The sequence below is a fragment of the Somniosus microcephalus genome, chromosome 13, assembly GCF_052327205.1.
Source record: "Somniosus microcephalus isolate GS21.2 chromosome 13, FLI_Smic_1.0, whole genome shotgun sequence".
Classification (NCBI taxonomy): Eukaryota; Metazoa; Chordata; class Chondrichthyes; order Squaliformes; family Somniosidae; genus Somniosus; species Somniosus microcephalus.
In genome coordinates, this window is record NC_140999.1 from 166,196,485 (window position 1) to 166,218,586 (window position 22,102).

The window sequence follows — 22,102 nt, forward strand, 5'->3', positions numbered from 1 at the left end:
CTAGAAGAACAAGGGCAGCAAGAGCATGGGAACACCACCGAACACCACCACCTCCGAGTTCTCCTCCAAGTCACGCACCATCCTGAAATATATCGCCATTTCTTCATCGTCGCTGGGTCAAAATGCTGGAACTCCCTCCCTCACAGCTCTGTGGGAGTACCTTCAGCACACTGCAGTGGTTCAAGAAGGCGGCTCACCACCACCTTCTGAAGGGCAATTAGGGATGGGCAATAAATGCTGGCCTTGCCAGCGGCGCCCACACCCCATGAATGGATTTTTTTTTTAAATTCACTGGAATGTTTCCAAGAATAAGCGGTTCAAATGATGAAGAAAGACTTGAGTAATTGAGACTTTTTTCACTGGAATAGAGAAGTTTTGGGAATGTGAGATTTTCTAAATTATGAAAGATTTTGAGTAGGTAAATAGTGAAAGATTGTTGTTGAATTGGTAATAAGAGAGCTTACACTCAGGATTGTCATTAGAATAATGAAAAGGAGAATTCAAAGATTTTTTTCCCCACACACAGGCATATTAGAACATAGAAGGCTTTACTACAAGCAGCTGCTGTGGCAGAGACTATTACACCATTTTTATAGAGATTTTTAAAAAGGTTTTAAATATAATCGGATACAGGGAATTAGGGTTATTGTAGTCTGTTCCAATTGAACCACCAACATGGGCACAACGAGCTGAGTGGCCTTTCTCTCTGCTGTAATTCTTATGATTCTGTGCAGCATTAAATCATATACAAATGTTTTCTACACTTATGTTTATTACTATGAAGTTAATGGCATGCTTTGGATGAAGTTGGTATCTGTCATTTACAAATAGTACATAAATATGATTGCAGCTGCAGTACCATTTAGAATGTCTCAAGTTTATCTCTTTAAAATGTATATCTTAAGTTAGATCAACAAAATAATCTACTGTTATTCTTGCATTATCTGATTATAATTTGTGTTGTTATTTGACTTGTTAACATGGTAGAATACAGGATACAATTCAACAGCTGAATAAAACAGAATTTATAAATACACCGTCTTAGAGTGATGAAGGGCTTCAGTACTTTTTTTTTTACTTATCCCATATTCTGTGCATTGTAATGGAATGAATAGGAGTTCATGAAATACATTATTCATGAGTAAGACTGTAATTAATGGATCTATGGTGGAACTGGAGAGACGAAGAATTGTTGCTGAAGGTTTAATTAGCTTGAGGCCCCTATTCCACTAAAGGACCTGCTGGATCATTCATTATTTCCATCAGCAGAAAGAATCTGCAGCAGAGCACTACTTTAGAAATTCAACAGAATTAAATAAGCAATGCTCACAAATCGCATTGTGTTTATTGATTAATTGATGTGCTCATTTATTTTGTAATGCCCATTACCTTTGCATGCAGTACCAGCAAAATTATAGTTTGCTAGTCTAAAACAGTGCTAAAGGAGCAAGGGCTGTTTTAGTTTCTTATTTCAATCCTGACTTAAAGAAAAAAAATCATAATGTTATTAGGAGAGGCTGGAACATGGTTTTAAGCGAATGAATCCCTTTTCAATGTTTTTTTTTGTACTTCACATGAAATTCATCATTTGAGAATATATCAGTGAGTGAAGTTCCTGTACCCTAGCTGTTTTTGAGGTGGTGTGGTCAATATATACATTCTGGAGTCTCTTGGGGGGCCTTCTTAATACCTCATTTGTGCTGCAGAGCCACACTGGAAAGCAGGTGGTAATTCTTGCTACAACTACTTCGCTTATATTGCAGGGAAGTTTTACCAAAAGGCAGGAGAAAGATAGAGGCAACAGCAAAAAAAATAACTGCCTGTTTCCATACTCCAGTTTCTATCCTGACAGCAATTGAAGGAGTTTCAGACGGATCAGGCCTTGTGACTCAAGTTTTAACTCGTTTCAATTTTTTTTTTTTTAAAGTAGCATGTTTTATCTCTCACAGATTCTGACATGGAGATCGTGTCCAGTGAAAACAAGCAAAGAAGAAAACCTGCAGATGGAAGGCTGAAGGGTAAACTGAAATGTCAAGGTGGCCGTGAAGAGGTGAGATTCCTTTGAGTTCTACATCTACCAAATATTTCTAGGAATAGCTGCAGATGTTCTACAAAATCAGAATGAACACCGCAAAATACACTGGACTTAATTCATATCTTAATTTATCAATTTAATCTTAAAAGGTGTATCATTTGGAATATTTGTTAGGAAGAGCAGAATTTCCAACTTGTAAACATAGAAAGAAAATATGGAGTGGTCATAACAGCAGTGTCAATAGAATCCAGTTTTCCAAATACTGTTGTTTTGAATAGTTTTAGAATTGTGAACTAGGTTGCATATTTGAAGCTCTCATCTTTAATCTGGAAGTTAGGATGAACTGAATTGCTGTGATAATTTTGCATCTGTACTAATAGGATAGTCTACACCGACCGGAACAAAGCTGGGACCAGTATCCTTGCAAGGGGGTTAACTAGAGCTATGGGAAAGGGTTTAAACCAATATAGCAAAGGGAAAGGTAAAGCAAGAGAGTTAATTAGGCTGCTTGGAAGTGAAAGCAAGATATAGGTCATGAGGGGGTAGAAAGTTAAGAGGTCAACCAGAAAGATAGTTAAAAAAGAGAACATTTGCAAAACCAAGAGAATCCAAGCTAAAATATTAATGTTCAGAGTATAAGAAACAAAATTGGGGAACTAGAGTCATTGCTTAAAATAGAAAATCATGGCATAATAACAGAAACATGGCTGCAGATGCATCAGATTGGTAAATAAATGTACCTGAGTATATACCGTTCAGGAGTGACAGCGAAGGAAGAAAGTGGGAGGGGTAGCAGAATTAATTAAAGATGACATCATAGCACTAGAGTGTAAAGATTTAAGTCGAGAAGTGGTCCAAACAAAATATCTCTGGATGGAGCTGAGGAATAGCAAGGGATCGGTCACAAAGTGGGAGTATATTAGATGGCTGAACAGTGAAATAAAAATGGAGAATGAAATTTCTAGTTAAAATAGAGAGACATTGATTTAACATTAGTTATAATTGTAAATTTTAATTACCTAAAATAGGCTGGGTTAGGAAAAGTTTGCCCAAAGGAGAAGAGTTTTTGCAGTATCTTCAGTACTGTTTTCTCAGTCAATATTTTAATAATCCAACAAGGAAGGAATCACTCATTTTGTGTAATGAGGTAGAGATTACCTACAATATCATTGGGTTGAGTGTAAGAATAGAAATGAAAAAAGATTCGAGAAGAAATGTACTTGGCTGGGGAAAAAAATTAATTATAAGGAAATAAAAAAGGGACCTTGTCCAGATTAAATGGAAAGAAAATGTAACAAATAGAACCATCATTCAGCAATGGGAAATATTTAAACAGGAGGTGGAATGGTACAGATTAAGAATATTCCAGCAAGGGAAAAAGGAAGTGTAACAAAGGTTGGAGTTTTATGGATGAATAGGGAGATTAGATCAAATGTAAAATTTAAAAAAAAGAAGCATTTATTGCTTATAGGGCAAATATTAAAAAAAAGAAAGACAGGACAAATATTTAAAGAATATATAAGAAAGCTACAAAAAGTAGGTTAGAAAGGTGGAGAAAGGAGTATTAGAGAAAATGACCAAAAAACATAAGAGCCACTAAGAGATGAAGGAGGTCAGTTTATAGTGTAGAGTGACGGATTGGTAACAGTTTTTAAACAAGTGCTTTGCTTCAGAGGAGGAAGATATTAAAATTGTAGAACCAATAGAGGTGGGTGTTAAACAGTTAGTGGAGGTTAATATAAAGAAAGATGGTACTAATGAAGTCATTCAAGCTTAAGGTAGACAAATCACTGGGACCTGACGATTTACACGTAAGGATCTAAAGGGAAACTAGAAATAACAGAGGCACTTACTATAATTTTCCAAAATTCTATAGAAAGGAAAAATGTGCCAGAGAATTGGAGGGTGGAAAATATGACACCCTTCTTCAAAAAGGGAGGCAGGGATAATGCAGGAAATTATAGCAGTTAGTCTAACTTCTCCTGTTGGTTAAATACTGGAATAAATTCCTTAAGCATTTGGAAAAATATGCGCTAATGAGCCAGTCAGCATGGATTTCTAAAAGGCAGGTTGCGTTCAGCAACTTTACAGAAATAGAGAGGATAGATAACTGAAGTGCAATTTGATCATCAAATGACCCTGTTTAAAACAACAAAGTAAAGACAGACATGAAATTTAGGAACAGCCCTCCGGTTCTCTGTTTTGGATTGCCTGTACCACATGAGATGGCTAAGAGGGGCTCATGTAGTCATTGCTTAAAAAACATTCCAGTAATGTGTGGGTCAAAAGCTATTGTAAATAGCTATCAAGGTTTCAGACTCTTTGTTTTGAAACACTTTGGGGTGAATTTCAACACCCAAAAATGGGTGGGTTGGGGTAGGGTGAGATGTTAAAATTTAAAAAATCTCAAACCTGACCCCAACCCACAGAATGGGACAAAGGGCAGGCAGCCAACCCGCCCTCAGGAGGCCTCAGGAAACCTGGCACCTCAAGGGAGGCGAGGACAACTTTGAGGAGAAGGGAAGTGCCTTTACAGCACTGCTTGTGGGCCACAAGGAGCAGGAACCTTCTTCCCTTGGATCGGAAGACCCCCTCCCCCGGGGTCGGGAGTCGGGGATTGAACCCCACCCAGTGCCAGGGATTGGACCGCTCCTCCCTGGGTTCGGGGTTTGAACCCCCTGGGTCGGACCCCCACACTCCCACTAGCAGCTGCAGGCTTCTCGCCTGGGGCTGCGGCCTGTACCAGAGTGGTCCTTGCCCGACTGGAAGCCAAGCCTGTCAATCAGGCTGACTTCCGGGCGGGGATCATGCTGTAAAATTCCACAGCATGTGCGGAAACCTAGACTTCTGGGTTTCCGGACCGAAACTCCGCCTCACCCCGCTCACTAATGCCGTCCCTGTCAATATCGGGGCTTTTACCTGTTATTGCGTTACTGTTTTGCTTGTGCATTTCTACACACAAAAGGGGGCATCAAGGGTTATGGGAAGAAAGCGGGAATATGGTATTGAGATAGAGGATCAGGCAGGATCATATTGAATGGCGGAGCAGGCTCGAAGGGCCGAATGGCCTACTCTTGCTCCTATTTTTTTATGTTTCTATGCTTTTGTGTAACACCGTACTATTAGTTTTAGCTTCAATGTAAAGTCCGGTAGTGTAGTACTTACTGCCTTTCAGAGGTCTTGGTGGAAATCCCACATGATCTCCAGTGTGACATACCACAAGTAAGCAGAAATTGTTAGTCCTGAATTCTGGCAGAGGGGTTGCACTGCAACATTAACCTCTATTTTCCTCTTTAAATGCTAAACAACCTTGCTGCACCTCAAACATTTTCTGTTTTTGAAATCAGAAAATATGAGGATAGAAATTATTGGACCGTATTTTCCGATCGGAGGCTTCCCGCGTGCGGAGGCCTCCGATCTGGAAAAAATCTACAGACTTACCTGAGGGCTCCCGAGGTCCGGACACTTCCGTTCTTGGGTCTCTCCAACTCAAAATGTGCAGGGCCCACGTACCCCAGGGGTGCATGCAGTTCGCAAGCGTCCCTGGGATCACATGGGCCATGGGGAGCCAATAGGAGAAGGGAATCTCCCTTCATACACTTGACAGACTTGTCAAATACATGAATGGAGATCACCCCAAAAACACAGTAAAACATTAAATAAATTTTTTAAAAATCACATTTTTAAAATGAGTTGAAATTACAATAAATTAAATATTTTAAACAAAAATTTAATTTTTTGAAAAAATAATTAAAGTTTTTTATGGGGCTAAAAATAAACTTCCTTTTTAAAAAAAAAAGTATTTTAAAATGATAAATCAGTGAAATTTTAAAAAAAAACTTTTTTTCAACTCTATTGCTGGTAAAAGCAGGCCTTGCACCTGCTTTTGCCAGGCGTAAGATTTCTAAGGGTTTTCTGTGGGCGGAGGTACTCCAGAAAGCAGAACTCTCCACCCGCAGAGGCCCTGCTCCCGGGCAGGCGTGCGATCTGTCAAGAGCAGTCTTGACAGATCGGAAGTGCCGGTTTTCAGCACAGGCGCTTCGCATGCCTGAAACCGGCATTTCCGATGTCCCTACGGGTGAGTACACAGCCCGTACACACCCGTAGGGATCGGAATATACGGCCCATTGTTTGTAATAATAATGGACATGCAGATAGCAGTCATTCCTCTAATCGCTATTTTAACAAAGATGTTAGCCCACTTAAAATAAATAGCTGATTATAAAACTTTTCTTCCTCAAGTTTATGTGCAACCAATAGCGGGAGAAAGTAACATCTGGTACTCACAGCCTTCAGACCTCTAACTGATTTGCAAGGCTATGGTGAAAGTGATGGCAGTAGGACTAATTGGATAGCTCCTTCAACGACACAGCACAGGCACGATGACCTGAATGGCTGCCTTCTGCGCTGTAAGATTCTATTATTCTATGGTCTGGTTGATACTGACAACTTCCAATCTGAGAAAATGAAGCTGGATTTTCTTGTGGAATGCTAACAAGCTGACACATGGTTGAGCTATGAGGCTGTATGATGCAGTTTCAGTAAAGTCAATATGAGCATATTTTAGGCCACAATTTTCTTACTTGTGAAGGTAACAGTGGGCCAACATTAACGCAGCCCAATTTGTGCATTAGTAACACTTGGCAATGGAGACCAGTAAAGATAGCATCAGTGTATCTCTGCCATGTCATATTATGATAAGATGATCAAATATATAAAGCCACAATACCCAAATTACAAATTTTAATTTCAAATGGGCTGTATCTTTTAAGGACTATGCTCATTACGCATATTGGAAATCACAGATATGCTATCTACAATTTTCAATCTGTTATTTTAATAACAGATTGATCGGTTGATCGGCCCATTAGAGTACATTCAGCTCCCTCTCCCAAAATTCAGAATTTTATTTAATCTAGATTTTTACCCTTATTATTTTCAATAAACAGGAACTGCACCCAGAACTAACGTAAGGTGACAGTACTTTAAGGATTGTGTTAAACTCTTTACTCTTGGGTTGTCCTGCATCTAAAAAAAGACTTGTTCCTGGACATTCCCATGCCAACATTATGTAATGTGGTTTAGTTATTTAGTTCCTGGTACTGATGAACAACAAATAGCATGTGTAGTTCCAAATAATGCAAATTTTTCTGTTCCAGGGTTACCCACAAATATCAAAATTTAGCCCACTTAGGATTTAAAATATGCTCACAGAAGATTGTTAAAGCACAATAAGCATGAACACTCATCCTTCCCAGAATGGTCAGCTAATAGAAAGAAATATACTCAGTTGGAGTCACTTCAAAATCAAGGATTTCAGCTGTTAAAGCCTCAAATTGCCCCTTTCTTTCATATCATGGGCCGCGATTTCCCCTACCTGGATGGGTCCGGTGCGGTCGGTGGTGGGTCCTGGCCTCACTACTGGCTGCAGCCCACTGTCCAAAGTGATTTTACGTTGACTGGGCTTGTTAAGCCTGCCCAGCGCGCTTCCCGGCCAATTAAAGGAAGCGGGTCTGATAACATCACTTGATGACGCGTCATCAGCCGATTTCCTTAAAGAGATCATGTGCAAATTGATTTTGACAAAAGTGCTGTCGGTGTTCTACAGCATTGAGATGCTGCAAACATTGACGAGCACTGCACAGAGGTGCACGGCTGCACCCAGATTTTCCCATGACTCCTTCCATATGCTTATGGAGGGAGTCACAGCACGCAGGGAAGTTCTCTTCCCTTCCAATGGGTGGAAGAGACCGTCCCAGGAGATCAACGCAGCCTGGTTGCACATTGCACAGGAGGGCACAAGCAGGGATGCCGTAAGGAGGACCAGGCTGCAGTGGCGCAAATTTTCAATGATCTCAGGAGATCACAAAATGTTACTGCAAAGCCACACTCAACCTCATCCTGCTGTGCCACTCATCACATCCCCATCAGTCTGCCTTCCCTGTCCTACTCCTGCACATCCTTACACCAACTTACCTTGCACCTCCACCCATCCCTCTCTATCTACATTATCACTTCCCCATCCCGCTAGCCACCCCTCACACTCACCCTCATCCTAGTCCAATCATAACAACACACAAGGGTACGCACTTGTTTTAGCCAATGTTCATGTGAAGTTTCTGTTAATGTACTGTCAAACATTGAAATCTTTATTTTTAACACTTTGCGTTGTTGGACAGATTTGTGTGCACCTTTGGAAGTGGCTTAGTGAGTTGCAGTGAATGGTGAGACATAACGGTACCCCCCACAATGGTGATGAGTGTGAAAGGAATGGTTTGGGCATTGTAGGAATGCTTTATGGTGTTGGTGTGGGGTGGTGCAAACCTGGCGCATCATGTAGCAGCCAGGGTGTACAGCGTCAAGTGAAGTAAATCTGGCTATGGTGAGGCCATCCCTGGCTTCCTGGGCAGCAATGTGGTCGGGTGCTGATGCTCTGAGTCCTGTGCAGCATCAGTTGATTGCGGAGAAGGTTGGTGTTGTTGTTGGTGCTGCTGGTGTTGGGGCTGATTGTGGTGGGATTCTGAGGACCAAGGTGAGATAGTTTCAAGGGCACCGAAGCTGATATAATAGATGGCAGGTGAACTTGAGGTGACAGAAGCGATCTGTCAGTGGTGAGAGAGGTTGTTCCAATGAGGTGACACTGGGTACAGAGTTTACTCCAAACACTTGCAACCTGCATAAAGCTCAATCTGGCTTCCGAATGCAGTAAGCAACAGCTTCTGACCTTGGAAAGTGAACAGCTATGATATGGGAGCTTTTATAGCACATTTGCAGTTGTCAAGTAAAGAGATGATTTCATGGTGTAACAACTCCCAACCTACTTACCTGACGTGATCCCCGAGCACCGTGGAACCCGTGGGCGACCTCGTAAAAATTTAAAGGTGAGCTCAAAATACTTTTTAAGTGGCTCTTAACAAGGTCATAATGACCTAAATTGCCTCCCCTTCCGTTGCGGGTCAGGTCTGTCAATGCTGAACAGACCCAGCATCTGGGAAAGTCCCGTGGCAGCGGTTTCTGACCCACTGTCAAAAACTTTTTTTCCTACCCGACCCACCACCAAGCGTGCCCGTTGACCCCCCCCCCCCCGAAAAATTCCCCCCATGGTTGGTGTGGGAAAATTGCACTTGCGATAGCTCCATCTCTAGAGATTCAAATAAAATTTAGTTACTTTGGACCTTAGATGAGGAGCAAGATGACCAGCAACAGCAGGAGCAGGAGCAGCACCAACAGGAGCAGCAACAGCCTGCTTCTCACAGACCTGCAGCTGCACAGGAGAGAAGGGATCAGCAGAGAGGTGCAGCTTGCAGGAGGCCATACCTGACACACAGGCAGAGGATAAGCTTCCTCAACATGTCAGAACACCAGTGTCTCAGGAGGCTCGGTGTCACATCAGATGGTGGCAGACAATTGCAGCCTGCTGGAACAAGACCTGCTGCCAACGAGACCTGGTGGCCATGCTTTACCAGTGGCTGTTAAAGTCACCACTGTCCTCAACTTCTTTGCCTCTGGATTCTTCCAGGGCTCTGCTGGAGACATTTGCATGATCTTGCAGTTGGCGGTCCACAAATACATAAGACAGGTGACTGATTGCTTCTTTGCCAGGGCCTGCAATTATGTACACTTTTCCTGTGATGACACCAGTTAGAATGAGCGGGCACTCGGGTTTGCGACTCTGGCTGGCTTCCCACAGGTGCAGGGTGTCATCGACTGCATGCATGTGGCAATTAAGGCACCCTAAGCTCATCCAGAAGCATTCATCAACCGCAAGGGTTTCCACTCCATCAATGTGCAGCTGGTGTGCAACCACAAAAAGATGTTTATGCAGGTGTGCAAAAGATTCCTGGGCAGCTGCCATGATGCTTTCATCTTGCGGCAGTCCACCCTCCCTAATCTCTTCGCACCTTGAAGCAGGTTTACCGGTTGGCTGCTCTGAGACGAGGGATACCCACTTAAAATGTGGCTGATAACATCAGTGAGGAACCCAACTAATGAGGCCCAGGAGCCATAGAACAATCACGTGTCAATGAGCAAGCCATCGGGATGCTGAAGATGCGCTTCAGATGCCTGGACAGATCTGGAGGCGCCCTTCAGTACACACCAGCCGGGGTCTCCAGGTTGGTCGTGGTGTGCTGTGCGCTGCATAACATTGCACAGCAGTGAGGTTTGGACCTGCAGGAGGAACAAGACGCGGAACACAGATGCCTCTTCAGATGAATCCGAGGAGGAGGTGGAGGAGGAAGAGGCGGAACGTGATGAGGCAAATGCGCCAGCAGCGGTGTTCATTGCTGCCCGGGATGTCCTCATTATTGCAAGGTTCACTTAGGTTCCACCAGTCCACCCATCGAACAACCATACGCAAAATCCACTTTCCCACCCCCCCCTCCCAATGTCACTAACACAAAGCAGCCCTGAAAGCATCCCTTTCACAGACCCCCATTGCTTGCTGTCAATTCGTATCTTACCATTCATCACAAGTGGGAAGGCCACTTGTCAGCCAGCAACCAAAAATGGGCAAGACTGGAAAGTGGTGGAAAGAAATAATATATATGTGACTCAAAAAAAAAACATAAACTTACCAATCTAACATTGTTTAACATACTCATGTGCGTATCCTTGTGCAACTGCAAGACTTTACTCTTCCTTTTCCTAGCGCTTCTACGTGGTGCAACCCCTGTGGCTTCAGCAGAGATAGAGGCAGGCTGCTCAGAGCCCTGCTCTGACTGCTGAGATGCTCTTGTCCGACGTTCTGAGTTTTGGAGCCTGTGTGGGCCCCGGCAAAGACTGTGCAGGGGCAGACTCAGCCATTGGGACTTGAGGTAGCATGTGTGGTACTGACTGAGAGGGGGAGGGGAGCAATGGGTGAGAATTTGAAGTGCTTTGAGCCGAGTCCCCACTTCCATGTCCCCTTTCACCATCATCCCTTGCATGGCCCACCCACAGTTCCTTGCTAGCAATGAGTTGGAGAACACTTTGCTGCAGTTCAGGGGCCAAAGCTAGGGTAACATTTATCCTTTTTAAGGTGTCATTCATGGTGTGCAAGCCATTGGTGAAGGCCTGCATGCACTCGTTTGATTGCCGCATTTGATGCTGCATGCAGGTGGCCACTCCTTCCATGGACGAAGACATCATCGCAGAGGGCTGCAACATCATACCACTCGTGCTTGAGACGAACTCCTCCAATCTCTCTGCAAGCGTGCACAGTGTGGCTGGAATGCCTGCCAGTACATCGCATTTTCTTTGCTGCTGCTCTAGCAGTATCCTGTTCGTCAACGGCCCCCCAAGGTACAGCATCTGCGTCCAGCTGAGCAGAGCTGGGAGCATCCTGACGCCTCCAATGCGGACTCACCACTGCTGCCCCTGTCTCCCTCATCTACTCTTGCTCACTTGTGATGTGTGAGTCACCAGGTGAAATCCCAACTATTTTCCTTAACGGTCCCACCAAAGTCTGAGCTGGTGCATGATCTGCATGAGCCTTGTGACGGTGCACTCTTGGAGGGATTGACCTCCTCTGAGGAGTTGTCGTTGTCCTCCTGGACCACCTCCTGCGGGACGCTTAATGGCCCTGTAGGAGATTAAAGACATGAATTAGAACTGTCAAGGTAAGAATGTTGTGATCATTATGCACATGATCATATTTCACTCGCTGCTAACATCAAGTCAACACGAGTGAATGTTGTATGCTATGTGGTTTTCTGATATTTAATTCTGTCACCAGGTGGCTTGGAGACGCCCATCTCTGACGGCCAGGCATGCTGAGACTCCATTAATCTCCAGCGCCTCCTCCTCTGTAGCTGCCAGCTGCAAGATGGCTGCAGGTCACCTCCAGTCCTCTGCCTCTCCCTCGTATTCTGTGCTCTCTTCTCATGCAAGGAGGGAAAGGAGAGACCTACGAGTGAGAGTAATGGCATGTGTTGAACAGATGGATGGAGAGCATTTGTTGAGGTTGACTGAGGGAGAGGCATGACATTGCATAAGGATGAGGGTGAGTTTCAGTGGCGGGTGGACAGATGTGAGGAAGTGCATAGACCGAGGGATGGGTGTACCTGCAAGGTAAGTTGGTGTGCTGAGTCATCTGCTGGAGTAGGCTTGAGAAGGCATAGTGAGGGGGTTGGGGTGATGCGCACATCAGGATATGGTTGAATATGCCACTGTACTCACCTTTCCTGCCCTGCTTAGGTCATTAAACCGCTTTCGGCATTGGATCCACGAGCGTGGCACCACGCTCCAGCTGCTGACCTCATGGGCAACCTCCAGCCATGCCACCTTTGTTTCACCTACAGGCTTCTTCCACCCATCAGTAGGGAAGAGTATCTCCCTGCAGGCTCTTGCAGCCCCCTGCATCACATCCAGGGAGGCGTCACTAAAATGAGGCACAACCTTTGAACGTTTGGACTCCATTCTGTCAATTCCTTCTATTGTGCTCCCAGCTCTAAACTCCATCAAATTGCATGTTTGGAGTGTGCCTTTAAATACTGGAGTTGAAATCTCCTCATGCGGATTGTTATCACGTCCGCTCATGCTAATTGGTTGGGAAACCTGGAAAAGATATGGTAATGCAGTGGCTGGGTTAAAAAGACACTGACAGATGCACTGCACTTACTTAGAGGTTTCCCGCCCGATCCTGGACAACCCCCCCCCTGCTCCCAGCATGTCGCAAAGTTAAAATCCAGCCCACTGTGACTGCAGTATGTATGATCTATAGGATGCACTGCAGTAACTCACCAATGTTACTTCGACTGCACCTCCCTCCGCTGCGACCTCTGCCACTATGAACAAGAGCAGCAATGTCGTGGGAATACCTGCACCTCCAAGTTCATCTCCAAGTCACACATCATCCTAACTTGAACATATATCGCCGTTCCTTCATTGTCACTAAGTCAAATCATGGAATTCCCTATCTAACACCATTGTGGGAGTACCATCGCCATGGGACTGCAGTAGCTCAAGGAAAAGATTCATCACCACCTTCTCTGGCTACTAGGGTTGGGTAATAAATGCAGCCATACCCACATTTCCCACATCCCAAGAACAATTTTTTTTTAAATTCGCTGGCAGTGGGATATTGGATAATCTAATCTCATGTCCAACTTGCACAAGGGCACATTATTGCTAATAGATGTAAAGATATTATACTGTGATATGTTGAATACTTTTTTGACATACTGCAAATGAATTTATTTGATTTCATTCAGTAATCTTTGCCATAACAAAGTTGATGGCTGACCAATGGCAACATCTTTTAAAGACCTGTTATAATACTATTCCCACACATTTCCTTGTATGGCGAGTTAAACAGAAACATGACTTGGAATGTAATAGAGTCATAGAATCATAGTTATACAGCACAGAAAGAGGCCCTTCGGCCCATCGCGTCCGCGCCGGCCATCAAGCCCTGTCTAATCTAATCCCATTTTCCAGCATTTGGTCCGTAGCCTTGTATGCTATGGCATTTCAAGTGCTCATCCAAATGCTTCTTGAATGTTGTGAGGGTTCCTGCCTCTACCACCCTTTCAGGCAGTGAGTTCCAGATTCCAACCACCCTCTGGGTGAAAAAGTTTTTCCTCAAATCCCCTCTAAACCTCCTGCCCCTTACCTTGAATCTATGCCCCCTTGTTATTGACCCCTCTACTAAGGGGAAAAGTTCCTTTCTACCTACCCTATCTATGCCCCTCATAATTTTGTACACCTCAATCAGGTCCCCCCTCAGCCTTCTCTGCTCCAAGGAAAACAACCACAGCCTGTCCAGTCTTTCTTCATAGCTGAAGCACTCCAGCCCAGGTAACATCCTGGTAAATCTCCTCTGCACCCTCTCCAAAGCAATCACATCCTTCCTATAGTGTAGCGACCAGAACTGCACACAGTACTCCAGCTGTGGCCTTACCAGCATTTTGTACAGCTCCATCATAACCTCCCTGCTCTTATATTCTATGCTTCGGCTAATGAAGGCAAGTATCCCATATGCCTTTTTAACCACCTTATCCATCTGTTCTGCTGCCTTCAGGGATCTCAGTTTGCTTATATGTATCTTCAAGTGTGCCTTAGCTGTAAATATTGCCATCAACATAACAGGTGTCAATAAAATTCTTTTTTTTTTCTATGCCATTACATATCCATACTTACTATCAGTAACCAGTGCAAATTACAAGAAAGTTAAAGGCAAGTGTATCACATTGTCACATTGCTAGCATGTTTTTAACAGGTAAGCAGGGCCTGGTGTAGCATGGTGGGCATGAAAAGGTATTTACTGTCCGTCTGACACCAGTTTTCTCTTAGGATGTCATTGTAAATTAAGGGTGTCACAGCAGATTAAGAATAGCCATGCTAAAAGACATCACAGTAGATTTTGAATCTATTCTAGGAATCAATTGATATGCCTATCAATTAGTCCAATAAAAGGCGACGAGTTAAGAACGTAACTGAAGGTTTTTATTGGCTAAATAACAGAGCCCACCCTCGTGGGTGATCCGATCCAACAGGGAGGAATACTAGCCAGTCAGCTACCTTTATACCTGGGCAGGTAATGGGCGGAGTCGGAGGTGGTCAGCCCAGGTATAACAGTGCGACAAGAGGCGACCTCGTGTAGTGATGTGACAGTGAGAACAGTGAGAACAATATACAGTGATAACTATAACAGTGGTTTACCACATTCACCCCTTGTTTAGATTAGAGTCCGGCGGGGTGAAGTGTATTACCAGCTCTGGTATGTCAGTCTGTCCGGAGGCTTCGTTAGCCTCTCCGATCGTCGCAGCGGCGGTGTTACATTATCCGGTGTTAAAGCTGGTGTCTGCGTAGTCGGCAAAGGCTCGTGGGGTTCCGGCATGCCGTCTACCTCGGCTGGACTCGGGGGGTTGGGAGGGGGGGGTGAGGGTGCGAGGTCTCGTAAGGAGACAGTGTCCTCCCGTCCGTCTGGGTAAGCCACATAGGCGTACTGGGGGTTGGCGTGCAGGAGGTTCACCTTCTCGACCAGGGGGTCCGTTTTATGGGCCCTCACGTGCTTTCGCAGCAAGACGGGTCCCGGAGAGGTCAGCCAGGTTGGTAGGGTGGTTCCCGTAGTCGACTTCCTGGGGAAGACAAACATTCGAGCATGGGGGGTGGTGTTAATGGCAGTGCAAAGTAGTGACCGGATGGAGTGCAGCGCAATCGGGAGGACCTCTTGCCAGCGGGAGGTTGGGAGGCCCTTAGACTTTAAGGCTAAGAGGGTGGCCTTCCATACCGTCGCGTTCTCTCTTTCCACCTGGCCGTTCCCTCGGGGGTTGTAGCTGGTGGTCCTGCTTGCTGCAATACCCCTCTCCAATAGGAACTGACGGAGTTCCTCGCTCATGAAGGAGGCGCCCCGGTCACTATGTATATAGTTCGGGAACCCGAACAAGGCGAAGAGTTTGTTCAGGCATTTAATGACCGTGTTACTGGTCATGTCTGGGCAGGGGAAGGCAAAGGGGAAACGGGAGTACTCATCAACGATGTTGAGGAAGTACACATTTCGGTCGGATGACGGTAGGGGCCCCTTGAAGTCGATGCTCAGACGCTCGAAGGGGCGGGTGGCCTTGATCAGGCTTGCTGTGTCCGGCTTATAGAAGTGCGGTTTGCACTCAGCACAGATCTGGCAGTTCCTGGTCATGGTCCTGACCTCCTCGATGGAGTATGGCAGGTTGCGGGCCTTAATGAAATGGTAGAGTCTGGTGACTCCGGGGTGGCAGAGGTCATTGTGGAGGGTCTGAAGTCTATCACTTTGCGCGCTGGCGCATGTAATGCGTGAAAGAGCATCAGGGGGGTCGTTCAGTTTACCGGGCCGGTACAAGATCTCATAATCATAGGTGGAAAGCTCGATTCTCCACCTCAAGATTTTGTCGTTCTTGATCTTGCCCCTCAGCTTGTTATTAAACATGAAGGCAACCGAGCGTTGGTCGGTGAGGAGGGTAAATCGTTTGCCTGCCAAGTAGTGCCTCCAGCGCCGTACTGCCTCCACAATTGCCTGGGCTTCCTTCTCGACCGACGAGTGTCGGTTCTCGGGGCCCTGTAGGGTCCTTGAGAAGAAGGCTACCGGCCTACCCTCCTGGTTAAGGGTAGCGGCTAGGGCGAAGTCGGATGCATCGCTCTCCACTTGGAAGGGGATTGACTCATCCACTGCGTGCATTGTGGCCTTGGCTATGTCTCCCTTAATGAGGGAGAAGGCCGCGCACGCCTCTTCCGTGAGGGGGAAGGATGTGGTTTTCAGGAGGGGTCTGGCTTTGTCCGCATAATTGGGTACCCATTGGGCATAGTAGGCGAAAAGCCCCAGGGTTCTCCTAAGTGCTTTTGGACAGTGGGGGAGGGGTAGCTCCATGAGGGGGCGCATTCTTTCGGGGTCGGGGCCGATGACTCCGTTCTCTACTACACAGCCAAGGATGGCAAGGCGCACTGTGTTAAACACGCATTTCTCCTTATTGTAGGTGAGGTTCAGCCGTTGGGCCGTACGGAGGAATTTCTCCAGATTCACGTCATGGTCCTGCCGGTTGCGGCCGCAGATGGTGACGTTATCGAGATAGGGGAAAGTGGCCTGTAGTCCGTTCTGGTCAACCATCCGGTCCATCTCCCGTTGGAAAACCGAGACCCCGTTGGTGACACCAAAGGGGACCCTAAGGAATTGGTAGAGGCGGCCATTCGCCTCGAAGGCGGTGTACTGGCTGTCCTCCGGGCTGATGGGGAGTTGGTGGTAGGCCGACTTGAGGTCGATGGTCGAGAATACGCGGTATTGTGCAATCTCATTGACCATGTCCGATATGCGGGGGAGGGGGTATGCGTCCAGCTGGGTGTATCTGTTTATGGTCTGGCTGTAGTCGATAACCAGGCGATTTTTGTCGCCGGTCTTGACTACCACCACCTGGGCACGCCAGGGGCTGCTGCTCCCCTCAATAATGCCCTCTTTCAGGAGTCGCTGCACCTCAGAGCTAATGAAGGCTCTGTCCCCAGCGCTGTACCGCCTGCTCTTAGTAGCGACAGGTTTGCAGTCGGGGGTGAGGTTAGCGAACAGGGAAGGTGGCGGTACCTTGAGGGTGGATAGGCTGCAGGTGTTACGCGGTGGGCGGTTTAACTTTCGCTGGTTGTCGACTGTGAGTGGGGGGAGGGGTCCACCGTATGCCAGGGTTACACTTTGGAGGTGGGATTGGAAGTCCAGCCCTAGTATGACGGCAGCGCACAGCTGGGGGAGTACGAGGAGTTTAAAATTTTTATACTCTGTCCCTTTAACCGACAATGTCACGACACAGTAGCCGCTGATGTCTGTGGCGTGCGACCTCGATGCCATCGAGATGCGGCTGCGCGTTGGCAGGACGGGGAGGGAGTAGTGGCTCACCGTGTCTGGGTGGATGAAGCTCTCCGTGCTTCCGCTGTCGAACAGGCAGGTCGTGGCGTGGCCGTTGACTTTGATGTCCATCATTGAGCTGGCCAGGTGGTGCGGGCGGGCTTGATCCAGGGTCACGGAAGCTAGGGTGTAGATGAGCGCGTCGTTGTCATGACAAGATGGCGGCGAAGATGGCGGCCCCCGTAGTTCACATGAGGCTCTGTTTAAATCGTTTGCCCCGCACAAAGATGGCCGCCCCTGCTGTTCCCATGAGGCTCTGCAGGCTTCGGCTGCCCCGCACAAAGATGGCCGCCCCTGGTTTTCCCATGAGGCTCTGCAGGCTTCGGCTGCCCCGCACAAAGATGGCCGCCCCTGGTTTTCCCATGAGGCTCTGCAGGCTTCGGCTGCCCCGCACAAAGATGGCCGCCCCCAGGGTTCGCATGAGGCACTGCTGGCTTCTGAGGATTTGCTTCTGCAGGCCTTGGAGAAGTGGCCTTTCTTGAGGCAGGTTTTGCAGGTCGAGTTTTTGGCTGGGCAGCGCGACCTCGGATGCTTCTCCTGGCCGCAAAAGAAGCAGCCAGCGGCCCGATCGGGGTTGCCTGATGTCGGGGCCGGTACCGGGGCTAGCGGGCCCGGTCGGATCCGTGATGCAGACGCTGAGGTAGGTCCCGGGGGCAGCGCTGTGAAGGGTGGTGGGGTGGGGGTCGGGCCCGAGTCCCAGGGTCGCGAATAGTACCTGGCAAACGCTTCCTGGTCTTGCTGGGTGGCCCCTAGGGTGAGGGCGAGGGCTTCGGCCTTGTCCAGGTCTATGTCCTTAGCTTCAAGCAGTCTTTGCCGTGTGTAGTCGGAACGTAGGCCTCTCACCAAGGCGTCGCGGACATTGTCTTCCATGTTCGCAGTAGCCGTCACCGCTTTAAAGTCACAGTTCCTGCCGAGTTGTCTCAGCGCTCGTGAAAATTCAGCTATCGATTCTCCTGGCTGTTGCTGGCGAGATCTTAAGAGATGCCTAGTGTACATGTAGTTTACCGGGCTCCGGTACTGCTGTTTCAGTAGGTTGATGGCGTCGTCGTACGTAGTCATGTCCTGGATGAGTGTATATACTCTCGGGCTCGCTTGGGCTTTCAGGACTCTTAGTTTGGATCTCTGAGGGACGACGGCTTCCTCCAGGTACGATTCGAAGCAGTCCAGCCAGTGTTTGAAGTCGTTGGCTGAGTTTGGTGCCTGTGGGTTTAGATCCAGGTATGGTGGTTTCAAGGCTTGCAGCCAAGCCGGCTGGTGTGGCCCGTTGTCTGGAGGCTGCTGTTGCTGTGCTGCTGGGTGAGCTCCTTGCTGTTGCTGTTCATTATCAGACATCTTTAAAATTTAGTCAATAAAATTGATATGCCTATCAATTAGTCCAATAAAAGGCGACGAGTTAAGAACGTAACTGAAGGTTTTTATTGGCTAAATAACAGAGCCCACCCTCGTGGGTGATCCGATCCAACAGGGAGGAATACTAGCCAGTCAGCTACCTTTATACCTGGGCAGGTAATGGGCGGAGTCGGAGGTGGTCAGCCCAGGTATAACAGTGCGACAAGAGGCGACCTCGTGTAGTGATGTGACAGTGAGAACAGTGAGAACAATATACAGTGATAACTATAACAGTGGTTTACCACATCAATCACATGCTTTGATAGATCATAGCACATATTTGTTCAGATAGGATTACATATAAAATAAATATGGGTTCCTCATTAATAATCATGAACTTTAATAGATGGAAAGCAAAATATTTAATACCAGAGGCAGGTTGGCAAAACTATGAAGCTGGCAGCTGACCAATACACAGTTTTTTGGCACTTCCTTTTAGCCCTTGAAATTACCTTGTGATATACTAGCGTGAATATGCTTAATGCTTAAATTCCTCCTTCTGCTACTTTAACGGAACTATTATCTGGTTTAAAATCATTTATTTTAAGGCCTTGGACATTTTACTGCTGAATGTTAGTACAGCCATCTGCCCAAGTACCCAAACCTGTACTTTGTTGTTTATCATCATGCCAGCTTTTGGAGTTGGAGACTTGTCTGTTAATGTATCTGTAGCTCTTAGTACAACAGGTACAGGAAACTTTGTGATATCCGGCACCGACGGGACCGGCGTGTTGCCGATCTATCAAAACTGCTGGACATACAAAGTTAATGTTGAAGCATACGGAGGTTTTCATCTCCGTATCTGACAACAAACACTGTTGCTTAGCAACAGCTTCTAAAGAGTCGGCTGCAGCTGCAAGCGTCTCTAGCTGAAGCTGTTGCTATAGCTACAGACCTTGCAGTGCCTGACTGGGGAAAAAAAAAGAACGAGAACTAAAAAAACTTATAGAAAACGGCTCCTGATTTTTGCTGTTAGATCGAGTATTCCGGACATACAACCTCCGGATAAACCAAAGTTTCCTGTAATAAAGCATCTCCCTTCCAGTCTTGAGACTTTTTATGTTTCTATTTCAAATTCCCTCCATTTCCCATTATTTGCATATTTTCAGCTTTCATTAATTGAAATCATTAGCTGGTTGCCCTTGGTAATGCTGATGAATAGTTGAATTCTGGAGCACAGTTTAACTGCTAAAAGACACCACACCAGATTGTCAATCTATTCCTGAAATCAGTCACATGTTTTGACCGAAAATTATATGTTTTTAAAACTGCTAAAATGGAGCTGTGTTTAATCTAGCATGCCCCTTATGGCCCCTGCTCAGGTACTTCCTGCGCTGAAATAGTCTAACCTGTCACAACCTGAGGTACTCCTTGTAGGGAAATAGGGACGTGAGCACATTCTCAAGTCAATTAGAGGTTAATTGCTGAGGGCAACTTCTGTAGATTGGCATCTGTTCCTAAATCGCTGCCAGAGACCAGTTTCAGAAAGTTTTGAAAGCTGTCAGGAAATTACTTTTTTTCCTTTTTTTAAGATTGTTCTTCTGAACTGTGATGTTTGAGGCGTGGCATATGGAAGCCTTTTTAGTTGTTTCAATGAACTATAATATAGACTTAATGGAAGGTGGGCTTGTGATTTCCTGTCAAGTGTCCAAAATGTAGCTGAGTTGGAATAGCTTAATGTAACAGTGCTTTTCAGTTGCAGCAAAATGGTCTATAGTCTGATTGTGTTTCTCCATACATCATCAGTAAGACTGAGCAGACGAGCTGAGTATGTCACAGTTATATTGTTTCAAGACAAGTTTTGCAAGATGCTGTCCGAAGGCTTGTACCTGTTTATTGTATTATTGATTGACACGTATGTACTGTTTTGGCACTGACCGCTTCTAGTATGGTAATCAAACAAAACCTAGTAAGACCATGTTATTACAAGCCTTTGGGGACAAGCAAGTAGCACTTAATTTGTTATATCAAGGGTCGAGCTCCTCTACTGAACAAATAGGGAAAAATGGCCTAATTTACATGAAATGTAATTATGCAGTCTCCAACTATTGTGAGGGGTGTGTCTTTAACATACTTTTTGTGAGGCCATGTCTCTGCATCGCAAAAATTATGAAAGCTATTTAGCCCTCCTTATCTAAACAGATAAATAATACAATAAGATTAGACCACAAAGTTGGTGCACATCCAACAGTATAAGCAACATTATTTGGGTTCTTGCTTGGCATCTCTCACCCTGAACATTAAGTTCAAAATTAGCTACTCCACTTCAGAGACAACTGAAACAAAAACAGAAAATGCTGGAAATAGTCAGGAAGCATATGAAGTAAACTGACCAGTTAACATTTCAGGCATAGATCTTTCTTCAGTGCAAGAGGAGGCTGCACTTCTCCAGCAGGCTGGCGCAGACCTCTGACCTCCTGCAACAGGATCTGCTGCCTGCTGACCTGGGGTGCATGCCATGCCACTGGCTCTCAACATCACCACAGCCCTAAATTTTTATGCCACTGATTCCTTTCTGTCTGCTACAGTGAACATCAGCTGCATTTCCCAGTTTGCAGTTTACAGCTGCATTAAACACGTGACCGATGCTCTCTTTGCCAGGGTTGAGCAGTACATTGCCTTCCCCATTGACCTAAGCAGTCCACAGGAGGGAGCTTGTGGCTTTGCAGGCTTTCCTCATGTGCAGGGCATAATTGACTGTACACACATGGCCATCAGCGTTCATCAGTAGAAAAGGATACCGCTCTATCAATGAACAGCTAGTGGTCGATTACAGGAACAACATCATGCAGGTTTGTGCAAGGTACTTGGGGGAACTGCCACAATGCTTTTAAACTCAGACACTCCACCAGTCCCCCTCTATTCAACCCTATGGGGAATGTGACAGGATGGTTGCTTGGGAAAAAGGGATACCCACTGTGGACCAGGCTGATGACACCCCTGTACAACCCTACCATGCTCAAATAGCGCAAATATAATGGAAAGCAAAATACAGCAGATGCTGGAAATCTGAAATAAGAACAGAAATATATACAAATATAATCGAAGCCAGGGCACAACCAGGATCTTTATAAAGCACACAATAGTAGCAGACAGAAAGGATTCAGTGGCATAAAAATTCAGGGCTGTGGTGATGTTGCGAGCCAGTGGCATGGCATGCACCCCAGGTCAGCAGGCAGCAGATCCTGTTGCGAGAGATTAGAGGTCTGCGCCAGCCTGCCTGGAGAAGTGCAGCCTCCTCTTGCACTGACGAAAGATCTATGCCTGAAATGTTAACTGGTCAGTTGTTTTCATATGCTTCCTGACCTACTGACTATTTTCAGCATTTTCTGGTTTTG

General features: G+C 46.1%; 1 protein-coding gene across 1 annotated transcript in view; it reads left to right on the forward strand.

Annotated features, from left to right (window-relative positions):
* LOC147108756 (DNA (cytosine-5)-methyltransferase 3A-like) overlaps positions 1-22,102 on the forward strand; it is a 289,893-nt gene that overhangs the window by 89,219 nt on the left and 178,572 nt on the right. The window contains exon 4 of the mRNA XM_086005535.1: positions 1,950-2,050. Coding sequence (XP_085861661.1) covers positions 1,950-2,050 — 101 coding nt within the window. The remainder of the gene's footprint in view (positions 1-1,949; positions 2,051-22,102) is intronic.